This window comes from Oculina patagonica, chromosome 3 (genome assembly GCF_052425735.1).
Source record: "Oculina patagonica isolate OP01 chromosome 3, crgOcupat, whole genome shotgun sequence".
Classification (NCBI taxonomy): Eukaryota; Metazoa; Cnidaria; class Anthozoa; order Scleractinia; family Oculinidae; genus Oculina; species Oculina patagonica.
Window position 1 is genome coordinate 5982681 of NC_135760.1, and position 24569 is coordinate 6007249.

A 24569-nucleotide genomic window follows, 5' to 3' on the forward strand; every position below is an offset into this window, starting at 1 on the left:
GGGTGGAGTCTCGATGGTAGTCAAATCTGCTGGCAACGTCTTCTTAGCTCCGTCGTGAAGAACCGAGTAAAGAGATCGTGCAGTGTGGTTCATCAGTAAGGTTGCGTTTCTTGAGCCATTTGCTGGAAAATGCATGGTGACACAGATCTTGGTGAAATTACTGAGCCAGTATCCAGGTAGTTTGATTTGTTTTTGCTCGGAAAATGTGCGCAAAGATTCTTTGCTGGTCCAATGACGGGAATCATAGGCGAACGTGTCCTAAGAGGTGAGATGTATTTACCGTTAGCTATGGTTTGCACTAAGTCGACTTCACTGTGTCAAAAGACTTCACTTGAGTCATGTTTTTGGAACCGTGGTACAAATTTACAGTGGAACCTCGATTTAACGAACCTCTATATAACGAAGTCCTTGGTATAACGAACGATATCCCTCAGCCCGGCCAAAGTTACAGCAAAATGTATGGAACAGTACCTCGATATAACGAACCTCGATCTATTGAGTAATGAAATCCTCGTTATAACGAACGCAATCCGGAAGCCCAAACGTAAAATGTACCCCGATATAACGAATTATAGTTAACACGCGACGAAAGATGAATGTAGAACAGACCAACAAGGATGACAATTCTTTAATCTTGTAACAGGAGAACAACTTTAAAGACATATGTCCATATCTACGTGAATGTTAGACATTTAAGCACCAATGTTATTTTTGACAGTCGTTCAGATCAGTAAATGCTGGCTAGTGCAACGTAACAGCGTGAAAAAAATTATTAACTATACCTTGATATAACGAACATTTTGGTTGTTTTTCCACAAATTCGTTATATCGAGGTTTTCGATATAACGAACCCTCGATGTAACGAACAAATTTCCCCAGTCCCTTGGCACTGTGTTAAATCGAGGTTTCACTGCACAAATCAAATCAATCTGGACCACGACTGAGTGTCCTTCACTTTCATAGCAAATCGATCTGGACCATGAAAAAAACGAAACCTTAATTTCTAATAAGTTTAGCAAAGACAGAACAACTGAATCGGGCAAACGGTTTTTTTGTCGCAGTATTAATTGGATTTACCGAAAGAAACTGCGCAGGAAAAAATACCTTTCCTCCTTTAAATCTCATCACTAGTTCCCAGGCTCCACCTCCACATCCTGCAATGCCATTCATTTGACACAACGTCGCCCACGTGACGTTGCTGACTGTTATGTTGTAAACACCAGTTGGACTTGAGCTGCGATAGGAAATATTTTGTTTGCTTGATTATTTTTTGCTGTACATGTTAATGCGTTTCACCATTATGAACCAACTACCTGCAAAAATGCTGGAGGTTTACTTGCAGGGAGAAGCTTCCCATCAAGTCTCTAGCTTCATGCTATGGAAACCGGAAGTTCAGCCTGGTCTGAAAAGCCACTTAGACATGTAAAACGACTTTGACCAAAGAAATCCCGGGTGTAAAATGGGTGAACTGCGACTCATCCATATGAACAATTAGATTACAAAACTCTGTAAAAAAAAAAAACTTTAAAGAGTGACGTACAATCTTATGTGTTTATGTTAATATTTTCAACAAAGAAAGGCAAATTTTTTAACCTTACCTATTTTTTTGCAGATTGTCGCTACAAGAGATCCTCGTAGTTTTCGTTTTTGCTTTGAGAATAAAGAAGACGGTTAGTAGTTACTGGAAATCAATCATTTTTTCAATTAATTTTTTACAAACTCGAGTAGATCAAGCAATCGTCATCACTATTATTGATGTTATCATCAGCATCGTCATCGTCATCATTTTTATTATGGTTTGTTTCGTGCTTAACATGAGTGGCGCAACTTTTGTCCATTTCCACTGAAGCACAGTCTTGATTGCTGTTTGGCGCTATAGTGACCTGTAAAGACAAAAGAAGTGCTCTGTCGGAAAGTACGTCAACTGTAAAGTTTAACTTATAATGCGCATTATCACTTAGAGATTTTCACCTGCGCATCACAATGTTTGTAAATACTAAATACTAAAGTACATCATTGGTTCAAATTGTAGTAGTGTACTTAGCGCTGTTCAAAACCATTGCATAAACAAATCTTGTAAACTGACATCTTTACTTACTTACTTACTTACTTACTTACTTACTTACTTACTTACTTACTTACTTACTTACTTACTTACTTACTTACTTACTTACTTACTTACTTACTTACTTACTTACTTACTTACTTACTTACTTACTTACTTACTTACTTACTTACTTACTTACTTACTTACTTACTTACTTACTTACTTACTTACTTACTTACTTAGAAAAGGAACCATTCACCCTTTGTGTGCACATGTCAAGATAAAGACACCATATTAGACCGACATTTCCACTCACTTTAGCGTCCTAAAATTTTCGGCTTTGAAGTTAGTTTTGAAGTCTATCATAAGTTCAACGCAACACCAGACTCCCCCTATTTTATTTCCCGAAAAATGATCGCACGCTTATGCCCCATCCACATCCTTCAAAGTTATAAGTGCCGAGGTTTTTATACATAAAGTAAAGATCGAGACAGTTCCACATGAATGTACTGCAGAAAAGTTTTCATGTGAATGACTACACGTACACTAGGATATCATCCACAAACGTTAAAGTTAGAACAACCTTGTACGGCAATAAGGGTTTCTTTTACAAACTGAAAAGTCAGAACCACCTTCAACAGCATAATAAACGGTACCACATAAAAGTACTACTCAACAGCTTCCATTTCCGAGGTTTATCCATGACCTAATCCCCCCCATTTGTTGACTTTGACCCAATATTTGATGCCGAGCTGAATTGAAGAAAGTGTAGGGATTAGGTTTATAATTTGGCAAAAACAAGTCGACACATCCATGAAGGAGTACGAGACTTTGTCCTTTCGGGACAAAAATTTAAAACTGAGAAGATCTATGAAAGTCATTCTATCAAATTGTTTAACTGGTAAACAACCATTGATTTTTAATATCTTTGCGTGCAGCCAGAGTTATTAAAAAATCACCTTTTGATACGAGTTCAAACCACCTCCTATCCACACTCGACTGAGAGAGGCTATTTTTTCGAAGAAAGAAACAGAAAGCCTTAATTATGTATAAAACCATGAATGGCCTTGCCCCAGATTACCTACAAAACCTTTTCTCTCAGCGTCACTCTGTTTATAACTTGAGAGACTCTGAGGGAAAGCTGACGCTACCCAAACCAAATACCAACTATTTAAAACGAAGCTTTTCTTACAGCGGCGCTATGCTCTGGAATAACATGCCCAAATGTCTTAACAATGCCGCATCAGTTAATAATTGTAAGAAAACTATCAAGAAGGTAGCTGACGTATCTATAGCTGATGTATCGGATTCCCACACGGCAATCATGTAAAGCAGTTTTAGTTTTAGTTTCTATTAAACTTAAGCTTATTGTAACTGATGATTTCCCGTGTATAAATAAAGTTTTTACATTACATTACATATATTAGACTTATCTTTATTTCACTTATCGTCACTTACCTTTTCCAAAAGTAGTTTACCAGAGTCGGGCTGTTCAGTGTCTTGCCGGTTCAGCTTTTTTGTCGCTTTCACTAAAGAACACTTTTTTGAATCTTTGTCAAACAACGCGTAACGACACTCAGTAGTGGAGGTACACATTGAAGCACAGCTAAATTCATCATGAACGCTTGTAGCTATAGAAAAATCTTCTTCTACATTGAAATCTTCCTGAGATGAAATTTTGAAGTATGAAGAACGAGACATCTGCGTATAAACGTAACCAAGGCTCGCCAAGAAAATAACATGTATTCGGATGAATAACAGCATTTTGATAAAAGACGTTTTGGTTTTGAATTACAGCGGCATAATCATAAAAAAAGTTGTTCCTCCAATAGTGACTAATTAGTTCTTATCTATTCTTTGCGGTACATTTCGAAATGACCCTTTTTCAGTCGAAATAAATAAAAAGAGGCATTATACAAACAGGTACTTTGCACAGCTCAGCTCACAAGGGCGATGTAATTATTATCGAGTACTTTTAACGAGACACCTGTTAACTTATTTTAACTTAAAGAGGTGTCAAATTCTGAGAATCATTCACACACTCTAAAATTGACCAAAATTAGAAATTTGTCATTTAAAATGTATTCTGAATTAAAACTTCAGTATCCTTTTTTGCCTTTACTTCAATAAGTGCAAATACGTTTGAGAGATTCGCAACCACCACTAAAAGCTTTTCGTTATTTAAAATCCAATTAAGTAATATTCCAAAAGGAGCAATTTTCTTTTTGCCTAATCTAGGAAAACTAAAATAAATAACAATCGAACTGTTTCCTGAAAATAACAAACCGACTTATCTTATTTAAAGTGGCAGTTCACAGCCAATACCAGGGATATAGAAACGAAAAGGTCCACGTTGGATTTCTTTTCGACTTGTCTTATTAAAGCTCCAGTCTTTCAGAACGCCGCTGCTCGTTTTCTTTTTTCCCGAAATGCCACTCTCCATATTGAAAGATCTCTTCCTTTTTTCGCTTAATTAATTCTCTCTTCCTTCAACTTCCTCACATTCTTTCTTTTTTCACCACCCAAGAACCCCCCTCCTCGGGGGGGGGAAAAAAAAAAATTAAAGTGCAAAAAGGTGCTTGCTTTTAGTTTTACCGACAAGACAGTTGTGTACCGGGGTCTTCCTTGTGTCCCACATTAGATTTGGTACCATAACTTGAAAGGCCTGTCTCTAGTTCATAGGAAGCCATTGTGTGGGCAAAGATTACTCAAAGGCGCACTATTACAATGTAACTACCCAAAGAAGACCAAAGCGCGCCGTTTTTATCAGTAAACAGTGAACTAGACAATTTGAATTTTCAGTGACAAATAGACAAAATGTCCCGTTTTATTTCTCGAGACGCATCGGTATAGAAGAACTTTAGCGCGGAAACAACCCCGAACAGTCTTCAATCGTTATATATACTGTATATAGCACTAATTATACTATATTGGGTGTGTAATAAAACTTCGTAGACTCGTAACTCGTATTGCTTCTCTAACTGTTTCGTCCTATTTACACAAATATTCTCGAAAAACTACTCGAAACTCGTATCTTCGCAACTCGTTCAAAAGCGTGGTTCGGACAACTAAATCAAAGTCTAAACTATACAAGATATAAGGTTTCGGTTGATCACGTGACAATCATACTAGCATACTGTCCTGTACAAACAAAACTGTCATATATCAAAGTTCCTTTGTTCTCGAATGAGAGCGTTTTCCACAACGTGTTTATGTTTCTGAAGACATAGAAGACCATTGGACACGTTATAATAAAGGTTTTGCCTTAAAAATCTGTTAAGGTATACATGGAAATCAAGGTTTAGTTTACATCGAATCGTGATAATTGATAATGGCCAGAGTTAATTGGTTAATACCACATTTATGCTACGGGAAAGACAGATTTAAAGCATTTGTTAATGGATGTTTCTTCTGTTACGAACCTTTACTGAATGTAGACTCTACAGACAGCTGGGTAGATGGTGACTAATTGGTTTGCATCTCTAATTATGAGTTCTCCGCAACTCATTTTAGGATGTCCTTGAAAGCCAATTCCAAGACCACGCACCAAGTATGGTGGGTCACACCAGTTCTGAGGCCGGGACTCCACTCCAATCCGTGACTTTATCATCCATGGGTGCGGTCCAAGCAAGTTGAAGCCTTGTATCAAACAACTTTTGTTGATGTTGGGTGGAGTCTCGATAGTATCAAGTCTGCTGGCAACGTCTTCTTAACTCCGTCGTGAAGAACGGAGTAAAGAGATTGTGCAGTGTGGTTTACCAGTAAGAACGTTGCGTTCCTCGAGTTATCTGCTGGAAATTGCATGGTGACACATATCTTGGTGAAATTACGCAGCCAGTATCCAGGGAGTTTGAGTTGTTTTCCCTTGAAAGATATATATTTCATATTGAAAGATTCTTTGTTGCTCCAGCGAAGGGAATCATAGTTGAACGTGTCCTAAGAGGTGAGATGTATTTACTGTTAGCTATAGTTTTCAAACATTTCGATTTTTCTGTCAGGGCCAATAGACTTCACTTGAGACGCGTTTTAGAATTGAAGTACATATCTACAGCATTGTCTTATGGAGAAAACATAGCAAAACAATCTGGACCACGAAAGAAAACGTAAACTTCATTTCCGTTGAATATTTTTATTAGCAAAAATAGAATCACTTAGTAGGGCCCATTGTTTTTGTCCTAGTGTTGATTTAATTTGCCGAGACTTCACATTTGAATTGACTGTTGTGTACATTTTAATTCTTTAAATGGAATGTTGTGTGAATGCAATATGTTTTTGATATTATTTTTCCAGATTTAGTGTTATATAACTTAGCGCTTTCTCTTTAAGTTATTGCTCAAAAACAAAACTTACCTGTTCTTTAATTCGCATCACTAGTTCCCAGACTCCACCTCCACATCCAATAATGCCATGCATTCGACACCACGTCTGCCACGTGACGTTGCCGACTGTTATGTTATGAAAACCAGTCGGGCTTGAGCTGCGATTACAAAAAGTTTGTTAGCTTGAGCACTTTTTTGTTGTCCATGTAAAGCCGGTTTTACACGAGCAATTTTTTATGCGACAAATATATTTGATCGTGTAAATGACAACAATTATTTGTTGGCAGTTCAAAGTTCAGTGCGCCATTAATAACCTCGGACAGCAGAGCTACGCACAGAGATACGTGCGCATAGTGCCCAATGGAAGATTGGGAGGAAAAATAGGTACTCTCGAAAATTAGTAAGAATAAGGAAGTATTTTTTTTTTTTCAAAATATGATGTGTCACAATAATAACAGACGCCCTAACGTTTGGGAGACCAAAAGCAAATTTCTTTGAAAGAATACTTAATAATTTTGAAATTAGATGTCATTCAAATGTGGATCATTTTCGAGTGCTTTCTGTTGCGGAGTCAGAAAATGGTTACTGAATCTGTACAACCAGGTTTACGGCCTGAGCTTAAACTCTGTAAAAATAACTTTTAAGTGTGACGTACAATCTTATGTGTTTAAGTTAAATTTTCAACAAAAGGAAAATTAATTATCAAATGTACCTATTTTCGCGCAGAATGTCGCCACAAGTTCTGGTAGTTTTCTGTTTTGCTTTGAGAATAAAGAAGACGGTTAGTATTTACATTTACAGGATTTACACACTCAAGTTGATCGAGCAGTCATCATCATCATCATTACTTTTTTGTTGTCATTTTTTAAATTTTTACACACCAAAGTTGATCAAGGAATCATCGTCATCATCATCGCTATTTTTATCGTCATCATTATCATTCTGGCTTGTTTCATGCTTACCGTGAGCAGAGCAACTTTTGTCTATTTCCACTGAAGCACAGGCTTGTTTGCTGTTTGGCGCTATAGTGACCTGTGAAGACAAAAGACGTACTCCGTCTGAAAGTGCATCAATTGCTACTTGAGTAGTGTCGTTTAAAACCATTACATAAGCAGACCTTTATTTTGACAAACGTACCTACGTACCTATCTACCTACCTTCCTTCCTTCCTTAATTAGCACCGCGTTAAATTGCGCTAAGGTTTGATCAACAAACGTAAAAGCTGCAACCACCTTGCACAGCAAACGGTAATACTTGAAAGTACTGCTCAATAGCTTTCGTTTGAATATGATCCGACGCGAGGGTTTTATCCATGGCTTTAGATCCCAATTTGTTGATCATGAAGCGATGTCCCGTGTGATAGACTTGAAGAGAATGCAGGGTTTAGTGTAATAATGAAGTGGCTTGTGATTACATGTTGACTGCACTTCTCCACATCCATGTTTTAAAGGGGACTATGTTGTCACGGATTTTACCAGATTTTTGAACCGCCAAAATTTACATTTGCGTCGCATGAAACCTAAAAATAATGGTCCATTTTTATTAAAAATGGCTATATTAGATCACTAAATCTGTTTACTAGCATCTTTGGCTGCGGATGCATCGGACGGAAACGGATTGCAATTTGAAAACGTTAGGCAAACGTTTTCAATTTTTTTCCGCGCGTCTTCAAAAAATCGATATTTATAGTCGTAGCTTGATTTCTTTCCGCAAATTAAGGTTATATTTCCTTTAGACGTTCAAAAATAATGTTTTTATGGGTTTAGTTGCCTACCACTTATTTCAGAACCGTTTTGACCAAAAAACTATGAAATCCCCGTGACATAGTCCCTTTAAGGAGTGTGGGACTTTCCTCCCTTGGGACAAAAATTAAAACTGAAAAATGCTATGAAAGTCATGGTATGCAATAGTTTAACTTCTAAAATCTAAAAATATATTACACGCACCTTTATTTCACTCCGCGTTACCTACCTTTTCCAAAAGTATCTTTTCGGAGTCGGGCTCTTCAGTGTTTTGCAGTTTCAGTTTTTTTGTCGCTTTCACTAAAGAACATTTCTTTGAATCTTTGTCAAACAACGCGTTACTACACCTAGTAGTGGAGGTACACATTGAAGCGCAACTAAACTCATCATGAACGTTTGTAGTTAAAGAAAAATCTCCCTCTTCATCCAAATCTTCTTGAGATGAAATTGTGAAGTATGAAGATCGAAACATCTGCGTATGAACGCAGCAAAGGCTGGCCAAGAAAATAACATGCACTCGGATGAATAACAACGGCATTTTCATTTAAGCCTTTCAGTTTTGAGGAGTTATTTTCAATCAGTTAGGAGAGAGGCATTATACAAACAGATATTTTTTTACAGCTCTGCTTATAAGGGAAATGCAACGTCAGTGGTTTTAAATTAGAAGTTTGTCATATATGATATATCTGAATCGAAAAAAAAGAAACTTCTATGCCTTTTTTGTCTTCTTTTCTTAATAAGTACAATTACTTGCGAGAGGTTCACAAACAGGACTAAAAGCGTTTGTTTCTTTTGTCTATTTTTTAACATTGTCTAGAAAAAGTAAAGTAAATAAAAATCGAACCGTTTCCTGAAAATACCAAACCGACTGCTGTTCTTTTAAGTGACAGTTGACAGAACGTGCAACCGACACAAAGGAAAAAGGCCCAAGGCTGCCGTTAGATATTTTTTCTGTTGTTTCAAAAGCGGAAGCATGCTTTTTGTTTGACCGTCAAGACAGGTGTACCAGTTCTCTCGGTGTCTTTTTTTCGTACCATCTGCAGTTGTTTTTGGAGCCATTATCGTGCTTCAAAGCGCCTTTAGTGGTAGGAAGCCATTTTGTGTACAAAGATAACTCAAAGGCCCACTGTTACAAGATAGGAAAATTCTCCATGAAAGTACACGCACCATTACCGTTTTAAGCCAACAGCCTTTATTAAGCGAACAATAGCCAAGGTCCGAAACGTAATCTCTTATTTACTGCAAAATAATGATATAAAGCGAACACCTCTATTAAGCGGACGCGGACACCTAAAACTGTCAAAATAAAACGGTCGTTCACATTTTTGAAAACTTGCATCAAACGGACACTTGTAATTAAATTTTACCACCAAACATACCTGATGCAAGTAAAAAATCTCTTGTGGCTCTAGAGATGTTTCTGAGGAGAAACTTCGAATTTGTTGCTTGATGAGTAAACATTGCCGTGGGAACGATACCATTTCGTAACGTTTTTTGGCTAAAATAGAAGAAAATGCGGATATAGTGAACTTCGTTTTGGGCAGCGTAGGTCAGTTATTAAAACAAAGTGGTAAATTTCCTCGATGTCTTGGTCAGCTTTATTTATTATTTGGACCGCTTCACTTTGTGTTTATTGGAAATAAGCCATATATAGCTTATAATAGCAACACACAAAGTATAATACATGCAATAATATAGCCAGAAAAATGTCATATTTAAAGTACTTCACTAGCTATGGATGTTTTTCCCTTCAGTTGCCGGTTATATTACTGAATGTAGACTCTACAGAAAGCTGGGTAGGTTTCCACTGGTAGGTATGAATGTCTAATTATGAGTTCTCCGCAACTCATTCCAGGATGTCCCTGAAAGCCAATTCCAACACCACGCACCAAATATGGTAAGGGACACTTCAGATGCTGGGACTCCACTCCAACACGTGACTGTATGACCCATGGGTGTGGTCCATGCATGTTGAAGCTCTGAGTCAAACAACTTTTGTCGATATCGGGTGGAGTCTCGGTGCTAGTCAAATCTGATGGCAACGTCTTATTAGCTCCGTTGTGAAGAACGGAGTAAAGAGATTGTGCAGTGTGGTTCACAAGTAAGAAAGTTGCGTTCCTTGAGACATTTGCTGGAAAGTGCATGGTGACACACACCTTGGTGAAATTACTGAGCCAGTATCCAGGAAGTTTGGTTTCTTGTCCTTTTCCAAGGACAGCTTTTTGGTAAGCAACTTTACTGGTCCAGTGATGAGAATCAAAAGAGAACGTGTTCTAAGAGGTGACACAATAAGAACTGTTAGGAATCGGACAAATTGCCTGGTAGAGGGGAGGGCTGTGGGCTGTGGGATAATTTGCGAGTGACTTACATACCCTCCAAGGGGAGTAGCTATTGTCCTAGTGAGTAAATGCTATTGGTGGTTTTTTCAGAGTCAGACACCAGTTGGTAGCTTGAAGAGCATCAAAAAACTAATTGGCGAAGAGTTGTTCTACAGTTCTGTCTTCAGTAGCGTTGTTTACAATGAAATTATTGCAAAAATAGTTTCAGATAAATTACAGTATTTAGCATGTTGCCAGCATATTAATGTTCTTCTTTGGGGCACCAATATGGCGGCCATAGAATTAAACTCGAAATAAAGTAGGTTCTGCCATCAACATCACTGATCTGTGACATTATAGATTTAAAAATGGTTTTATTTGATTTCCGAAACGAAAATATCTTTTCCAAAATTGATGCCAAAATTTTCATAGAGATTATTAGCTTTTATGCTTAGAATAGGTGAAAAGAACAGCTTTACAGGATTAACAGTTGAGATTTTTTGAATTTTGATTTCGTTTGAGAAAAACACCAACACCGAGAAAATTTTTGTCGGCGTGGGCCACTAAAGCCGGCATGCAAACTTGACTTGACTTGATCCTGTTTTACCCTTCTTATTATTATCAGTACTTCGTAGAACACTTATCATAATAACAATCTTCACAAATTGAGTATTAACGACTGACAGTGATAGAACCTACCCTTGACCCATTGACTCTCATTACTAATGCCCAGACTCCATCTCCGCATCCGGGAATGCCATTCATTCTGCATCGGGTCTTCCAAGTCACGTTACCGATTGTAATGCGGTAGGTCCCAGTCGGACTCGAGCTGTAGTGAAAGAAAAGCTCTTTTATTTTTGTTTTAAAAATAAATGTCCACAAAAATTTGCGGCAAAGCTTAAAAAATCAAATTCGGTAGCCTTTTACAAATGGATAACTCTTAGTCAGAATGCTAACGCTATGTAGGTTTTTTTTTTGTTCAAACAGTTTTGAATTTCCGAGATAAACTATATTTTTGATTTCAGCTTCAAGGCTCGATTTAGCTAGATTCGGCGAGACCCTGACAGATATTTCAATCTATGTAAAGTTTGGTTTCATAGGGCAGAATGCAGGGACATCATTAAATATTCATTATCAGCGAAGCGGCAAATTTGAATACGAGAGCGCTCACAATAAGAGAAGAAAGCGTCAAAATTGGCCCAGTAGCGTTGATTAAACTTGGTTTTCTGGCTTTAAGAAGTAAAAATCTACCAACCCACGCGCGGCTTTTTGAAAAGGAATGCTGTATCAACATTTTAAGGCTCAAATAAACAAAATTGAACAAGTGTTATGACTGTTCTTTTGCACTTGAAAATACAGCAAAATTGGCCTATTTTTGTATGGAGGCTGTTTTCAAAAGGAAATTTCTAAAAAGTTCTGCTAATTTTCGCCAACCCACGAACGGCAAATGAAAAATTTATCCTTTTTCTACCAGAATATGTTTAAAGATTAAAAATCGGTCAACGGGAACCACTGTTCTTTTCGGTTTGAAAACTGCTAGTTGTAGTTGCGTTTGAAAATGGCGCGTCTCGAGCAAGTAGGCTATTGTTTCAAGCCTAAGACTGAATAACAATGGTCACTAGGACTAAAACAAAAGCCATTCAAAAAAGCCACTCGTGTGTAAAATGATTCATAATCTGCACAATTGCCGCGAATTTTAAAACTGAGCTTACTGTTCCAGCTGATTTATTCGAATAGCCGACCAGATCGCGCAATGAACAACATGGAAAACGTCAGTGATCGGGAGCTCTTTTCAGAGCTCTTCGAAAACCCGATCAATCCGTTACTTCTTCATATGGTTCCTCCATTTGTTGACGTAAACAGTCCGATGTATTTCCTTCAACTAAACGGCGAAGTAATATTTAACTGGCGACAAGTTCACGGGCGTCCGGAAACAGTCTTCAACTTGCTCCAACGAAGCATCTTGCCTCTTGGATACCAGCTGAAGGCATCGGGTCAAGAGCGTATTGGAAGTGCTCTTGGCGAGAGCATTAGAAGATTCTGGAGAAAAGTACAAGGAACAAAGGACGGAAAGAAACGAAAAAGATTAAAAGCAGAGACTTGGGTCAAGCTGGCCATAAAACCGGAGGAGATCGAGCGAACACCTTTCGACCTGTTGGCCGAGACAACAAATGGGGTAAATGCCTATTGACCTACTCAGAATATTCTTCATTATTATTCAACACATGCGCGCGCTGCCCATATATGGTCAAAATGTTAACGTTATCTGTCATCCGTACATAACATATATCCTGCGATATACGTAGGTTGCGAAGATTCGTCCGAAATCTTGTAAAGCGCTGCATAATTACAGTTTTTCTATCTGCAAAATGTGTTTCGTTGACAATTTGTTGAATAATAAAACAATTATCATGCTCAATTTTGCGGAATATCGTCTGATTTTAGCCAACTCGGCCTACGGCCTCGTCGGCTAAGTATCAGGCGATATTTCGCGCGATTTCGCAGGATAATTGTTAAATATAGTACACAAACATTTTAAAATCACGTTCGAAAGCGTGACCAAAAGTCAACCATTGCGTTTTAAATTTTTAGTTTTAAACATTTTTAAATATTCAGTTTTCAATGTTTGAGGTTCTTTCTCTTCTTTTTCTTCAATTAAGAGTTCAAGAGAAGAGGGATTTATTATAATTAACCACCGTACCTATTTTTTCGTAGAATGTCGCTGCAAGACGTTCCAGTGGTTTTGTTTTTACCTTTGTCAATAAAGAGCATGGTAAGTAACGACTGAAATAACAATCAAAACACTGTTTGAAAATTAAATGACTGCAGAATTTGTCAGAAGCGTACGAATTTCTTCATGGCCACCCTAGGCGACCATACTGCTCTCCAGCTGGAAAACAACTACTGGTACTTAATGGCGGCATTACAGTCATCTTCGAGAACACCCTGAGCACACGGGTTTCGTTCCCGTTGTTGCTAAGCAACATAATATGTCCTCATTGTGTCATGCATATGGCCTGAGTTCGAATCCCGGACCCGGCGTCGTCTTGGGGTTTAGTCTGTCGATGGTTCTCATCCTTGCCCGGGCTCCCTCCACAAAAACCAACACTTGCAATTTCCAATTCGATCAGGAATACAAGGCTAACTTATAGCTCTAATACTACCATGTATAAATAATTTATTTATTGTTTACTTTTTACGTAACTGACTCTCATATACTCGTACTATCTTTTTTTTGAATGATAGGAAATGGGAACTCATCGAGCGGTTGAACGAAGATTTTCCAAAAATGTTACTTGTTATCCTGACTGTCTTACTTTGAACAGCACGAGTTTTCTTTTGCTTTTTGTCGTCAGTAAAAGGGCAATCTTTGTTACTCTTGTTCCGTGGAATGATCACCTATAAAAAGAAAAGACATAAGCATTTCGAGAAGTATGTCGTATTTGGACCTAGTTATATTGCCTATAGCTACAATAGTTCCTACGAATCTCCTGCGTTAGTCTTTAGAACGAATCCACACTCTAACTTCCACCTCTCGTACTTTTTCAATGTTGATTTCCTCCTTGATTTTGAAGGCAATAACCTCTAAATCTTCTATATTGTAAGAGGGCCGGGGCGCTAAGAATATGTTTGTTACCACAATTCGCTGATGCAAGTGATAATAGAACATTTATTAACATAAAAAAAAAAGAACAAATGGATAATTCTATCAGCGATTGTCAATGATTGACGCGCAAGTTGACTATCGCTCATAGAAAACGAGGACGAGCAGTCTAATTGTTTTAGTGGACACTCCAAGGGGTTACAGGCCAAAACGTTTACAAAATTATGTATTTTTAAGCCAAAGGCCAAGACAAATTTTCTATTTGAAGACCAAAGAGCAACTCGCGCGGGTCTTGCTCTATCAGCGATAACAATATAGCGGCTTTTCGGAATTTGAGGGGGCTTTTTTTTGTAAAGAGCATGGAAAACCATATTTTAGTTGGTAAATAGAAAACAGTTGAAGAATCAATCAGATTCGCGGGTTTTCAATAAGACAAAAAAGTGTTAGAAAGACGATCAGATTGCAATGAAATTTGTCTTCACCTGTATTTAACTTCCTTTTTGCGATGGTGTGATATGAAGTTTTTTTTTATTGCATATGACGCTTTCACTTGAAAATGTGTTAAAATTGATTTTCAAGTGACACCACTGTTTAATTAAAGTTTTGAAGATTACCATTTTTTATTTAAATAATCGTCGTTTTATTATCAGCGACAGTGCTCGTTTAAAGAAAATAAGAACGAGTTTTCTTTTCCTCCTCCGTTAATTCCTACTATAACCCAACAGAAATGTGACAAATAATATAAACAGGACAACAAAAATTGTTCTCAAGCAATATTATATTATGATCTAGTTTTCATTACTGTATGCCTCAGAAGAATTAGTTAGAGCATAATATTGCCAAAGAGATTTTAATTTGGTTTTATGGTAGATCGATTATTTATATATCTATACAAATACATGCTGTCGAGAAAAATTACAATCTTGTTCAAACTTAAAATGAAGAGGATTTACATGCCATACAATGGTTCATCAAAGCTGACTTTTATAGGGAACGAACTGAGACAATAGTGTGACATAACCTTTTTTCTGTCAAGTGGCGACTAAAAATATATTGCTTACCTTACTCATTGTCACTGTTCTTGACCTTGAGTTGTCGTCTCGCGTATTGGAACCTATAGTAGCTTTGTCCTTCATTTTATACAAAGAACATTTCTTAGATTCTCTGTTAAAGGTCGCCTCATCACAATTGCCTCTTGTGTTGCATCGCAAGGCGCAATTTAGCTCAGAATCAGCTTTGTACTCAGCAATGCTATCCGAGTCTACATGCGGTCGTTTTAGATACGAAAATTTGAAGAATGAAGAGCAGAGTTGACGCATATGACAGGAACAAACGAGACTGAGTAAAAAGATGCCAAAGCGAATTGTCGCGGTCATCGTGCTTCCTTTCTTCGTACGAATTGAAATGTTTATTTACTTAGGTATGTTTTATAGGATGAATGTTTGCCTTGTGCATACAAATATTTGCTTCTACAGACATTATATATCATTAATATTATTGTTATTGTTATTATTATTATATTATTATTATCATTATTATTATTATTATTATTATTTGTATTAAGATATATCGTGTTTTATAAGAACCTTTTTTAAACGGACACCCTGTATTAAGCGGACACAAGAGCTTTCCCCAAGGATGTCCGCTTACAGGTTTCACTGTAAAACAACTTGGGGGAAAATTTCCAAATTTTTGCTTGCTGGGTAAACATTGCGTTGTGAACGAAACTTAAATCAACAAAGGATCGTTCTTGGGGGGGGGGGGGGGGGCTAAAATAGGAGAAAATACGGATAGTGTACTTCACCTTCGGCAACGTAGTACATTGGTACAGTGGTACATTTCCTCAATGTCTCTTTGGACGGTTTATTATTTAGACTGCTTAAAATCGTGTTGATTGAAAACGAGCCATACCTTAAAATTAAAACAAACGAATGAACTCAGGATTAATATATGCGATAATTACGCCAGTGGAAAGTCAAATTCTAAACACGTTTCTAGCTACCAATGTCTGGCCCTTCAATATTGTAACCGTTACTGAATGTACACTCTACAAAAGGCCGGATATCTCTCTATTTGTGTACGTCCGAGTTGGTATGAATAGCTAATAATGAATTCTCCACAACTTATTTCAGAAGATCCCTGCTGCTGAAAACCAATACCAACACCACGCACCAAAAATGGCAAGGGACACTTCGGAGACTGGGCTGATTCCACTCCAATCCGGGACTTTATAATCCATGGGTATGGCCCAAGCATGTTTAAGCCTTGGATCAAACATCTTTTGTCGATATTGGGCAGAGTCTCGATATTGGTCAAATCTGCCGGCAACGTCGTCTTATTTCCGTCTTGAAGAACGGAGTAAAGCGATTGTGCAGTATGGTTCACGAGTAAGAAGGTTGTGTTCTTTGAAACGGCATCATCATCGTCATCATCTACTGGAAAGTGCATGGTGACGCATATCTTGGTGAAATTACTGAGCCAGTATCCAGGAAGTTTGGTTTCTTGTCCTTCTCTTGGGGCAGCTTTTTGGTAAGCAATTTTACTGGTCCAGTGATGAGAACCAAAAGAGAACGTGTTCTAGGAGGTGACACACAAATGGGCTGTGAGCAATCTGACAAAGTTGGATAGTGGAGGGGAGGGCGGTGGGTTGTTTGTTAACATGCGATTGATTAGCGCTTCCCCTCTCAGTTACTTCTTGCTATTGGTAGGTTAGGCCGCGAGTGAGTGGAGCACCATATTCATATAGAAATAGGAGAATCATGCATGCACAGAAATAAGAGAACCATGCATTTTTCATGGTCATGGTTCGCGGGCGCGTGCGTTCTACGTCCGTACGCATGACGACGACAATATCCCACAACATGGCAGCAATACTCCAGAAATAGGTTAACGTTAAGGTTAACGGCAACATACATCTTTGATATTGGACATCCATTTATGATCAATTGACAGTTGTCAAAACAAGGTATCAGTGACCAGCGTCACATGACTATATCGTGGTATCAGTTGTAAAGCTCATCGAGGTCACTTGTTTGTTAAACTGACTGCTGACTAGATAGTGGTTTACTATTGGATCGCGGGCTTAAGTCCCAACTTTATCCGTCTGTAAGTAAATAATCGGGGAGAAAATTATCCGCTGTTTTAATCAAAATGTGGTAGTAAGTGACTGTGAAATACCATACCTCTGAGCCATTGACTCTCATAACTAGTGCCCAGACTCCATTTCCACATCCGGGAATGCCATCCATTCTGCATCGGGTCTTCCACGTAACGTTACCGATTTTTATGCGGTAGTTCCCAGTCGCGCTCGAGCTGTGGTGAAAGAAAAACTCTTTCGTTTCTTTTTGGCCTTTTATACGCAAATTCCTCTAGTAACACTTTGTATGCGATAGGTTACAGTATCAACCCTAAAAGGTTCATACTAATTACTTAGTTCTACCCGGATCCGGAAAATGTCTCTCATTGGTTGTTATTTTCGCGCCATAAATACAAACTACAAAAACAACCAATCAACACAATCGAAAATATGGATTTTTTTTAGAGCAACGCCATTAGAATGAAATGTTTGGGATCATATTGATATTAGTGTCCCCTCTTGTAGGAAGAGAGAAGAGCGAAACAAAAAAGAGAAGGTTATGTAGACTATGTAGTCAAGGTGATTTATCTACAAAAAGAAACATAGATATAGATTTAGATTTAAAGACAATTGTGTATGTACCGTGAGGTTAAATTCAGTATGTTATTACGTGCAGGCTCATGCGTAGTCTAAGGGTTTGATAAGAATATGCAGTTTATACATACCTATCTTTTTGTAGAATGTCACTGCAAGAAACTCCCGTGGTTTGGTTTTTACCTTTGTCAATAAAGAACACGGTGAGTTACAACTTGACTAACAATCAGAAGTTTTTTATTAAGCAAACTTTGAATGCAGTTCGCCTGGGAGCAAGTTCTAGTACTTGATGGCGACATTTCATTCATCTTCAAGCAGTACCTGAGCCCGCAGTTTTCGTTCCCGAAGTTGCTAAGCAACATAAAATATCCTCATTGCGTCGTGCTGGCGTGACAAACCGACTCGCGTGTGCTCGTTTTTTTTTTTAATGATTGATAAGAATTCAGAACTTTTCAAGCGCTTTATGAACGAATATTTTCCGAAAAGGGTATTTGTTACCCTAACTGTCTTACCTTGAACAGAATCAGTGTTTTCTTGGCTTTTGACATTAGAAGGACAATCTCCGTTACTCTTGTTTGGTAAAGTGGTCACCTGAAAGAAGAAACGAGCCATGCGATATGCGGGACGTTTGTCACATTTGAACCTAGTATATGGCCTTGCTCTCACGGGACTTCTGTAGCTCGGTGGCATGGTAGAGCGTTCAACCGGTGGCAGAAGGTCATAGGTTTGACTATACCATTGGGAGAATTTTGAAAAAAATTTCCGAGTAGTTAGCGTTATTGACTGATTAAAATCTTTCTCATTTCTCTACCAAGCTTAACATATACCATTATTTTTTTCAGGCAAATAACCCTTTTTAAGCGACATGTTATTAATAATGACCGCGAATGCCTTGGCCACAAATCCACACTCTACCTTCCTTCCCGAGAGCTGATTTCTTTCTTGATTTTGAAAGCAATAAAGAGGTCTGATGTAGGAGATATTTCTTAACTACAATTTTTCTGACGCATATGATGATAACATAGAACATCTATGTCATAAAGAGTAATTAAATGAAAAACAGGAAATGAAGCTTGTATTCACTTGTATATAACTTCCGTATTGCAATGGTGTGATTTGAAGGTTTTTATTTGATGTAACGTACGCTTCCACTTGAAAATATATTAAAATTGATTTTCAAGTCAAAACGCCATAACACTGTTTAATTAAATTTTTCAAGACGTGTCATTTCTTTTTTTAAACCATCATTTCATTAGCACTGAATTAGGTTTCTTTTTCTCCGTTACCGTATATTACTAGTAACAACTCAACACACACGTGGCAATTAATGTAAACAGGAAAACAAATATTGTTCTCTGCCTCAAGTAATATAATGTTATCTGATTTTCATTACTGTATCCGATCCCTCAGAAGTAATTTTGTCAAAGAGATATTAATTTTGTTTTCACAATAGAGTGGTATATATGTTTATACAACGCTGTCAGGAAAAATTAACAAAAAAATAAAAGATGTTACAATTTGATCATGAAACGAAGAGGATTTATATGCGAGAAGACATGACGCGAACTCATGGCAATATTAAAAGTCTGTCAGATAACTTTACTTAAATCTGTCAAGTTGCGACTTGAAAAAAACATTGCTTACCTTTTTCATACTCACTGTCCTTGATATTAAGCTATCGTCACCCGTGTTAGAAATTATGGTACCTTTGTCCTTTATTTGATACAAAGAACATTTCTTAGATTCTCTGTTAAAGGTCGCCTCATCACAATTGCCTCTTGTGTTGCATCGTAAGGCACAATTTAGCTCAGAATCAGCTTTGTACTCAGCAATGCTATCCGAGTCTTTATGCAGTCGTTTTAGATTCGAAAATTTGAAGTATGAAGAGCAGAGTTGATGCATATGACAGCAACAAGCGACGCTGAGTAAAATGACGCCAAAGCGAATTGTCGTGGTCATCATGCTTTTTTTTTACAAAACTAAATGAAATGTATATTAACTTGGGTATGCTTTAAGGATGTCCGTTTACCCTGTGCGTACAAATATTTGCTTCTACAGACGTTCTAGCTAGGGTAACGGGCGAATTGTGCGAACCAATAGCAAGAGAATATTGAATTTGCTGAGTCGCCTCGATTTCACGCTTATATCTGATTGGCAGCAGTGTTAAATTCCTTGGAGTTATAGGCATGAAATAACACCCAACAAGATTCTTTACGCCGTTTTGTTCAAAGATTTTTTCGCCATCTTTTTTGAAGTGATACATAGAACCCTTTTAAAGGGACATTTTCACGGTACTGCGCATGTACAAGTTATGACGCAAGCAAAATCACTTCTATTGTTTACAGACCAATCGGAAGCGATATGTCAATATGCAAATCCTGCGCGTATTTTGTCCGTGTCATGGAATTTTCGTGAAAGCTGATCGATTGACTCGTCTGACTCGTTCAAATCAACTCTCTTCACAATTTCAAAGCTCATGCTGAAAATGTCGCCAGCATCTGGCAAATCATTCAACTGCCAGTGTTATGGTGTGTGCTCAAGGAAAGACAACTGGAAAGATGAAAGCAAATCGAATGATTTTCCTTGCAATCACGCGGCGAGCTACACGACAGGATACCTCCGCATTGCTTTGTTTATATGTCTGGAATGATTGATAAAAAGCGTATAACGAGAAAGTTCAGTTTTCCTTATACTTTAAAGCTTGTACATTCAACGCTTCTGTTATGATAGAATTCTCTCACTCGCATGAAGTTGCTGTGAAGATAAATCGGATAATTCGACTGAAACGTACGTTCGAATTCAATTTTGAGATGCAGGAATACAATCGCGAAAACGTCGATGTGGACATGAGATTTCTTAGCTTATGCCGCGATCCAAAATAGTTGTAACTCCTTGTAGATATTTTCTAAATGGTAACAATCTACCGCTGTATTTTGTTTTGCAAGAGAACCTTGTGATCTTTATGCAGTGAGCAAACAATCTGTGTGATCGCTCGTTTGTATCTTATCGCGTCCACGGTCACATCACACCTATAAATTTTATTCAAACGCATCAAAACAATGTTCATACGAACCCGCACATTCTACAATTATGAATTTCTAAATGATAAATCCTTCTGTAAGCCACTCAAGACCGCTCAGCACCACACCAGATTGATCTGTTTATCTTTTCGATCGCCAAGTACTCTTGAGAACGTCCCGTCGCCGGTCGATCGTGATGTCGCTTACAAGACTCCGTATGTTAAATGGCTTTTTCGTTGCCCAAATGCCTCAATCAGTCGACAAAACATCACTCTCGGGTACTTGAGAAATAGCTGACTTCAGTTTGTCTAAGCGGAACGACAGATGACAATGTTTAACGACGGATTCATTTGGATTTAACAAACGATCGCTACTTTGAATTTAGTGTTGACCCGTATGACTTATTCTGGAAGCTGTCACCTCACGCATGCGCATTACTGTGAAACCCTCGCTTTAAACGTAACTCTTTATAATATTTAGAATGATTTTATTTTTTAGCTGTACAGTTTTAATATTTTATTGTAATTTACCCTGAAAAACCATTTTTGGAGAGGCAAATAAAATCTTAATCTCTCTCTTAATCTTAAGTGTAGTACGGCAGTATAAACAGAAACTCGAGGTAGAGCTGTTGTACGAATGCCTTTTCCAGCTTGAAAAGCTACGAACGTCAAGCATCATGGCTGCATTGCAAAAGCGTAAACATGCAACGGTAAACTTTCGGGGTTTACAGGTTCAAAGGGGTCATTTTACACACGCTTTATTTTTTGCGAGTGTTTCACGTGAAGAGACAAGGCAAAGACAGTAGACGTAGGCCTTGGAAAGTCAATAAATAAAAAATAACGCGAGACGGTGTGAGTTCGCAGGGTAAGATCATAATTTACAGGGTGATCATGAACTCTCTATGAACATCTTAAATTAATAAGTTACACAACTGTCTGAACAGTGTATTTCGCAGAAAACGTAAGAGAAAATTGTGATGGTTAACGTCGTTTACGTAACGTAGTTCTATGAAATAATGTTATGGATTTCCTCGATGTTTCTTCAAACGGCTTAATAAGTTTATTAAAAACTCCACGGCGAAGTAATATTTTTACACTACTCCATCTTTGAATGATAGTCCTTCACTTTCAGCAGTTACTGAATGAAGATTCTACAGAAAGCTGGAAAGAGTTTTTCTGGTGGAAGTGAATGGCTGATAATTATTTCTCCACAACTCATTTCAGTGTTACCCAAACGACCAATAGTTATACCAACACCACGCACCAAATATGGTAAAACGCACTTCACAGGCTGGGATTCCACTCCAACACGTGATTTTATCATAAACGGTTGTGGCCCAAGTAGGTTGAGTCCTTGTACCAAACAATTTTTGTCAATATTTGATGGCGTCTTCATGCTGGACAAATCTGCCGTCCAAGTCTTTTTAGCTCCATCGTGAAGAGCAGAATAAAGCGACCGTGCTGCATGATTAACCAGTATAGACGATGAGACTGTTGGGAAAATCATCGTAACACATATCTTGGTGAAATTACTAAGCCAATATCCAGGAAGTTTGTTTTCTTGCCATCTGCCAACGGTTTGGTAGGACACTTTGCTGGTCCAGTGATGAGAATCATAAGAAAACGTGTTCTAAGAGATGAGGCATATTGACTGTCAATCCTTTGAAAACTTTCTGTAAATGTACTTAACTGAGGAATGGTAAATGTTTTTGAATTCCTTTTTGTCTGCTTTTTATTTTCTAATGATTACTGAATAGGCCTAAAGAATGAAGATAGTTTTGCGGAATTCGGTTTCCCTGAAACCACGAAAATTAATTCCTGTGAAACACAAGTAAAAACTTATAAAGTTATTTATAACAATGAGAAAAGTTTAACTTATAGAAACCTGATCAATCTTGACGAATATTAGTACCTTTGAACCGTTAATGGTCATCACTAGCGCTCAGGCTCCACTTTCACATCCGGGAATGCCGTTCATTCTACACCTTGTCTTCCACGTCACGTTACCGACTGTTATGTTGTAAAGGCCAGTTGGGCTTGCGCTGCGTTAAATGGAAATGACATATCTTAATGTCTTCTATTTTCTTGATTTTGCGATTTCTGCTTGTAAGATAGCAAAAATTTACCCCCGCCAAAAATTGGTTATGGAAATGGAGGTCTGTCTTCGCTCACTCATTGAGTCAGACTTCCGACATTCGACCCTAAAAAAAAAATTATGTTTGGGGTTGGGGGTGGGGGTTACTATCCTGGGCTGGGGAGGGGGGGGGGGGGGCTTGGGCTACCAAAATTTTACGGTATAATATTTTTCGGTGTACAGGTTAAAGGAAACCTCCACTGTTGAAACGAATCGCTGTCACAAAATGTTGAAAATAGTAAAAAAAAAAATAGAGGATTTGTTTGGAAAAAAGTTGGAGAATACAAAGGCTTTCAATCCAGCATACAAATCATCTTTAAAACGACGATCTTGAAAAATAAAGATGCACCATACGTGCCAATATAACTTACAAAATAAGGGATAGTATCGTTGCAAACATACCTGTTCTTTTGTAGTATGGCGCTGCAAGAAGTTCCAGTAGTTTCGTGCTTACCTTTGAATAACAATTAAAACAAAGTCGGTAATTACTGGAACAAATAAATCATTGTTTCAATGTTTTTCTTATTCCGGCTTATCAAGCAAATATCGATGCCGTCGTTGCATTGCCATCGTCATTTTCTCGTCATATCATCGTCATAACTATCATCATCATTATTATCAGTATTATCATCATTACCGTGCTTCATCCTTCATACCTTTAACAGTATCAATGCTATGTTTGCTTTTGTCACTATCAGAAGCACAGTCGCTGTTACTCTTGCTGTTTGACGGAATCGCCACCAGCGTGACCTGTACACGAAACGACATACTCCAGTTTGTTTGTTAACTGTGGTTACCATCACTGTACAGTCAAACCTCCACTAAAGTCCTCCTATTTACAATGGCCAGGATTTTTCTTCCCAACAGTGCCCTGAGCCATACACTTGAAAACCTCTGTAAAAAGGTCACAGTTACACTGTAATTCTGTCCTAGAGTGGCCGTTGTAGGGTGGTTCGATTCTACGGTATTTTATGATGAATAATAGACAACAACAGGGAACAAAATCTTGGTGTTAGCCAGGTACATCGAAGCGAAGTCGCATGTCAACATCGAAAATTCCCCTCATTGCTTTTCTTTCGAATTTGAATCAAAATGTGTTTAAAAAGGTTAGCTTCTTTCGTTCCCTTTCTTCTTTTACACTTTTTTTTATTTCAGAAGGCTTAGAGGTCAGCAGCTCCTCTAGGGAAGGGAATGTTATACAGGGATCGTCCTGGGACAGGAAACGATTTAAGACGAGTTCTTCTCGCTTCTGCTTACACATGAATATGTGGTGTTAATAGATGCCTGATCTTTTTGTTTACATATTTTACTTATGCTGATGTCAATATATTGATTTTAAAGCGTAAACGTTTACTCAATTTTCCCGGCGTACAGTTTGTGTCATTGACTGCGCGATTTGTGTTCCTGTACCACAATTCAATCACGAAAATGATTATATAGAACATTCATCCATAGCAATAAACTGATTAACGAATTCTCGACTGAACATAATAACACTGAAATGGAGGCACTTTAACCTAAATGTAATTTCCTTTTTATGGTGGTGTGATCTGAAGGACTAAAGTGAAATCTTATCAAACGCCATCATTACAACACTGTGTAATTAAATTTATGAAGACATGCTATTTTTCATTTACGAATTAAACAAACACTGGAAATGTCTTGCCGATATATGCATTCCAGTGTTTAACTGTTATTTTAATTTCCTGGTACAAA

General features: G+C 37.8%; 3 protein-coding genes and 1 long non-coding RNA gene across 5 annotated transcripts; all 4 read right to left on the reverse strand.

Moving 5' to 3' along the window:
- Positions 1-5450: 5450 nt before the first annotated feature.
- On the reverse strand, positions 5451-8846 carry LOC144645600 (uncharacterized). Its single transcript, XM_078505170.1, has 5 exons — positions 8338-8846; positions 7329-7398; positions 7079-7127; positions 6398-6524; positions 5451-5983 (listed from the first exon to the last, which is right to left on the reverse strand). Exons 1-5 carry the CDS (start codon positions 8650-8652, stop codon positions 5693-5695), a joined length of 852 nt encoding a protein of 283 aa, XP_078361296.1. The 5' UTR covers positions 8653-8846; the 3' UTR covers positions 5451-5692.
- Positions 8847-9593: 747 nt separating this feature from the next.
- LOC144645156 (uncharacterized) lies at positions 9594-19761 on the reverse strand. 2 transcript variants are annotated; one of them, XM_078504638.1, is made up of 5 exons: positions 19345-19761; positions 18213-18291; positions 17832-17883; positions 11126-11255; positions 9594-10381 (listed from the first exon to the last, which is right to left on the reverse strand). In XM_078504638.1, exons 1-5 carry the CDS (start codon positions 19660-19662, stop codon positions 9875-9877), a joined length of 1086 nt encoding a protein of 361 aa, XP_078360764.1. In that variant the 5' UTR covers positions 19663-19761; the 3' UTR covers positions 9594-9874. The 2 variants fall into 2 exon arrangements, with proteins under 2 accessions (XP_078360764.1, XP_078360763.1); XM_078504637.1 differs by lacking the exons at positions 9594-10381; positions 11126-11255 and adding exons at positions 15931-16607; positions 17213-17342.
- On the reverse strand, positions 13328-15406 carry LOC144645809 (uncharacterized). Its single transcript, XM_078505348.1, has 3 exons — positions 15092-15406; positions 13736-13825; positions 13328-13402 (listed from the first exon to the last, which is right to left on the reverse strand). Exons 1-3 carry the CDS (start codon positions 15404-15406, stop codon positions 13328-13330), a joined length of 480 nt encoding a protein of 159 aa, XP_078361474.1.
- Positions 19762-21319: 1558 nt separating the features above from the next.
- Positions 21320-23992, reverse strand: LOC144645236 (uncharacterized). Its single transcript, XR_013569234.1, has 4 exons — positions 23510-23992; positions 23256-23307; positions 22632-22761; positions 21320-22349 (listed from the first exon to the last, which is right to left on the reverse strand). It is a non-coding gene; the product is annotated as an uncharacterized LOC144645236 (long non-coding RNA).
- Between the last annotated feature and the right edge of the window lie 577 nt (positions 23993-24569).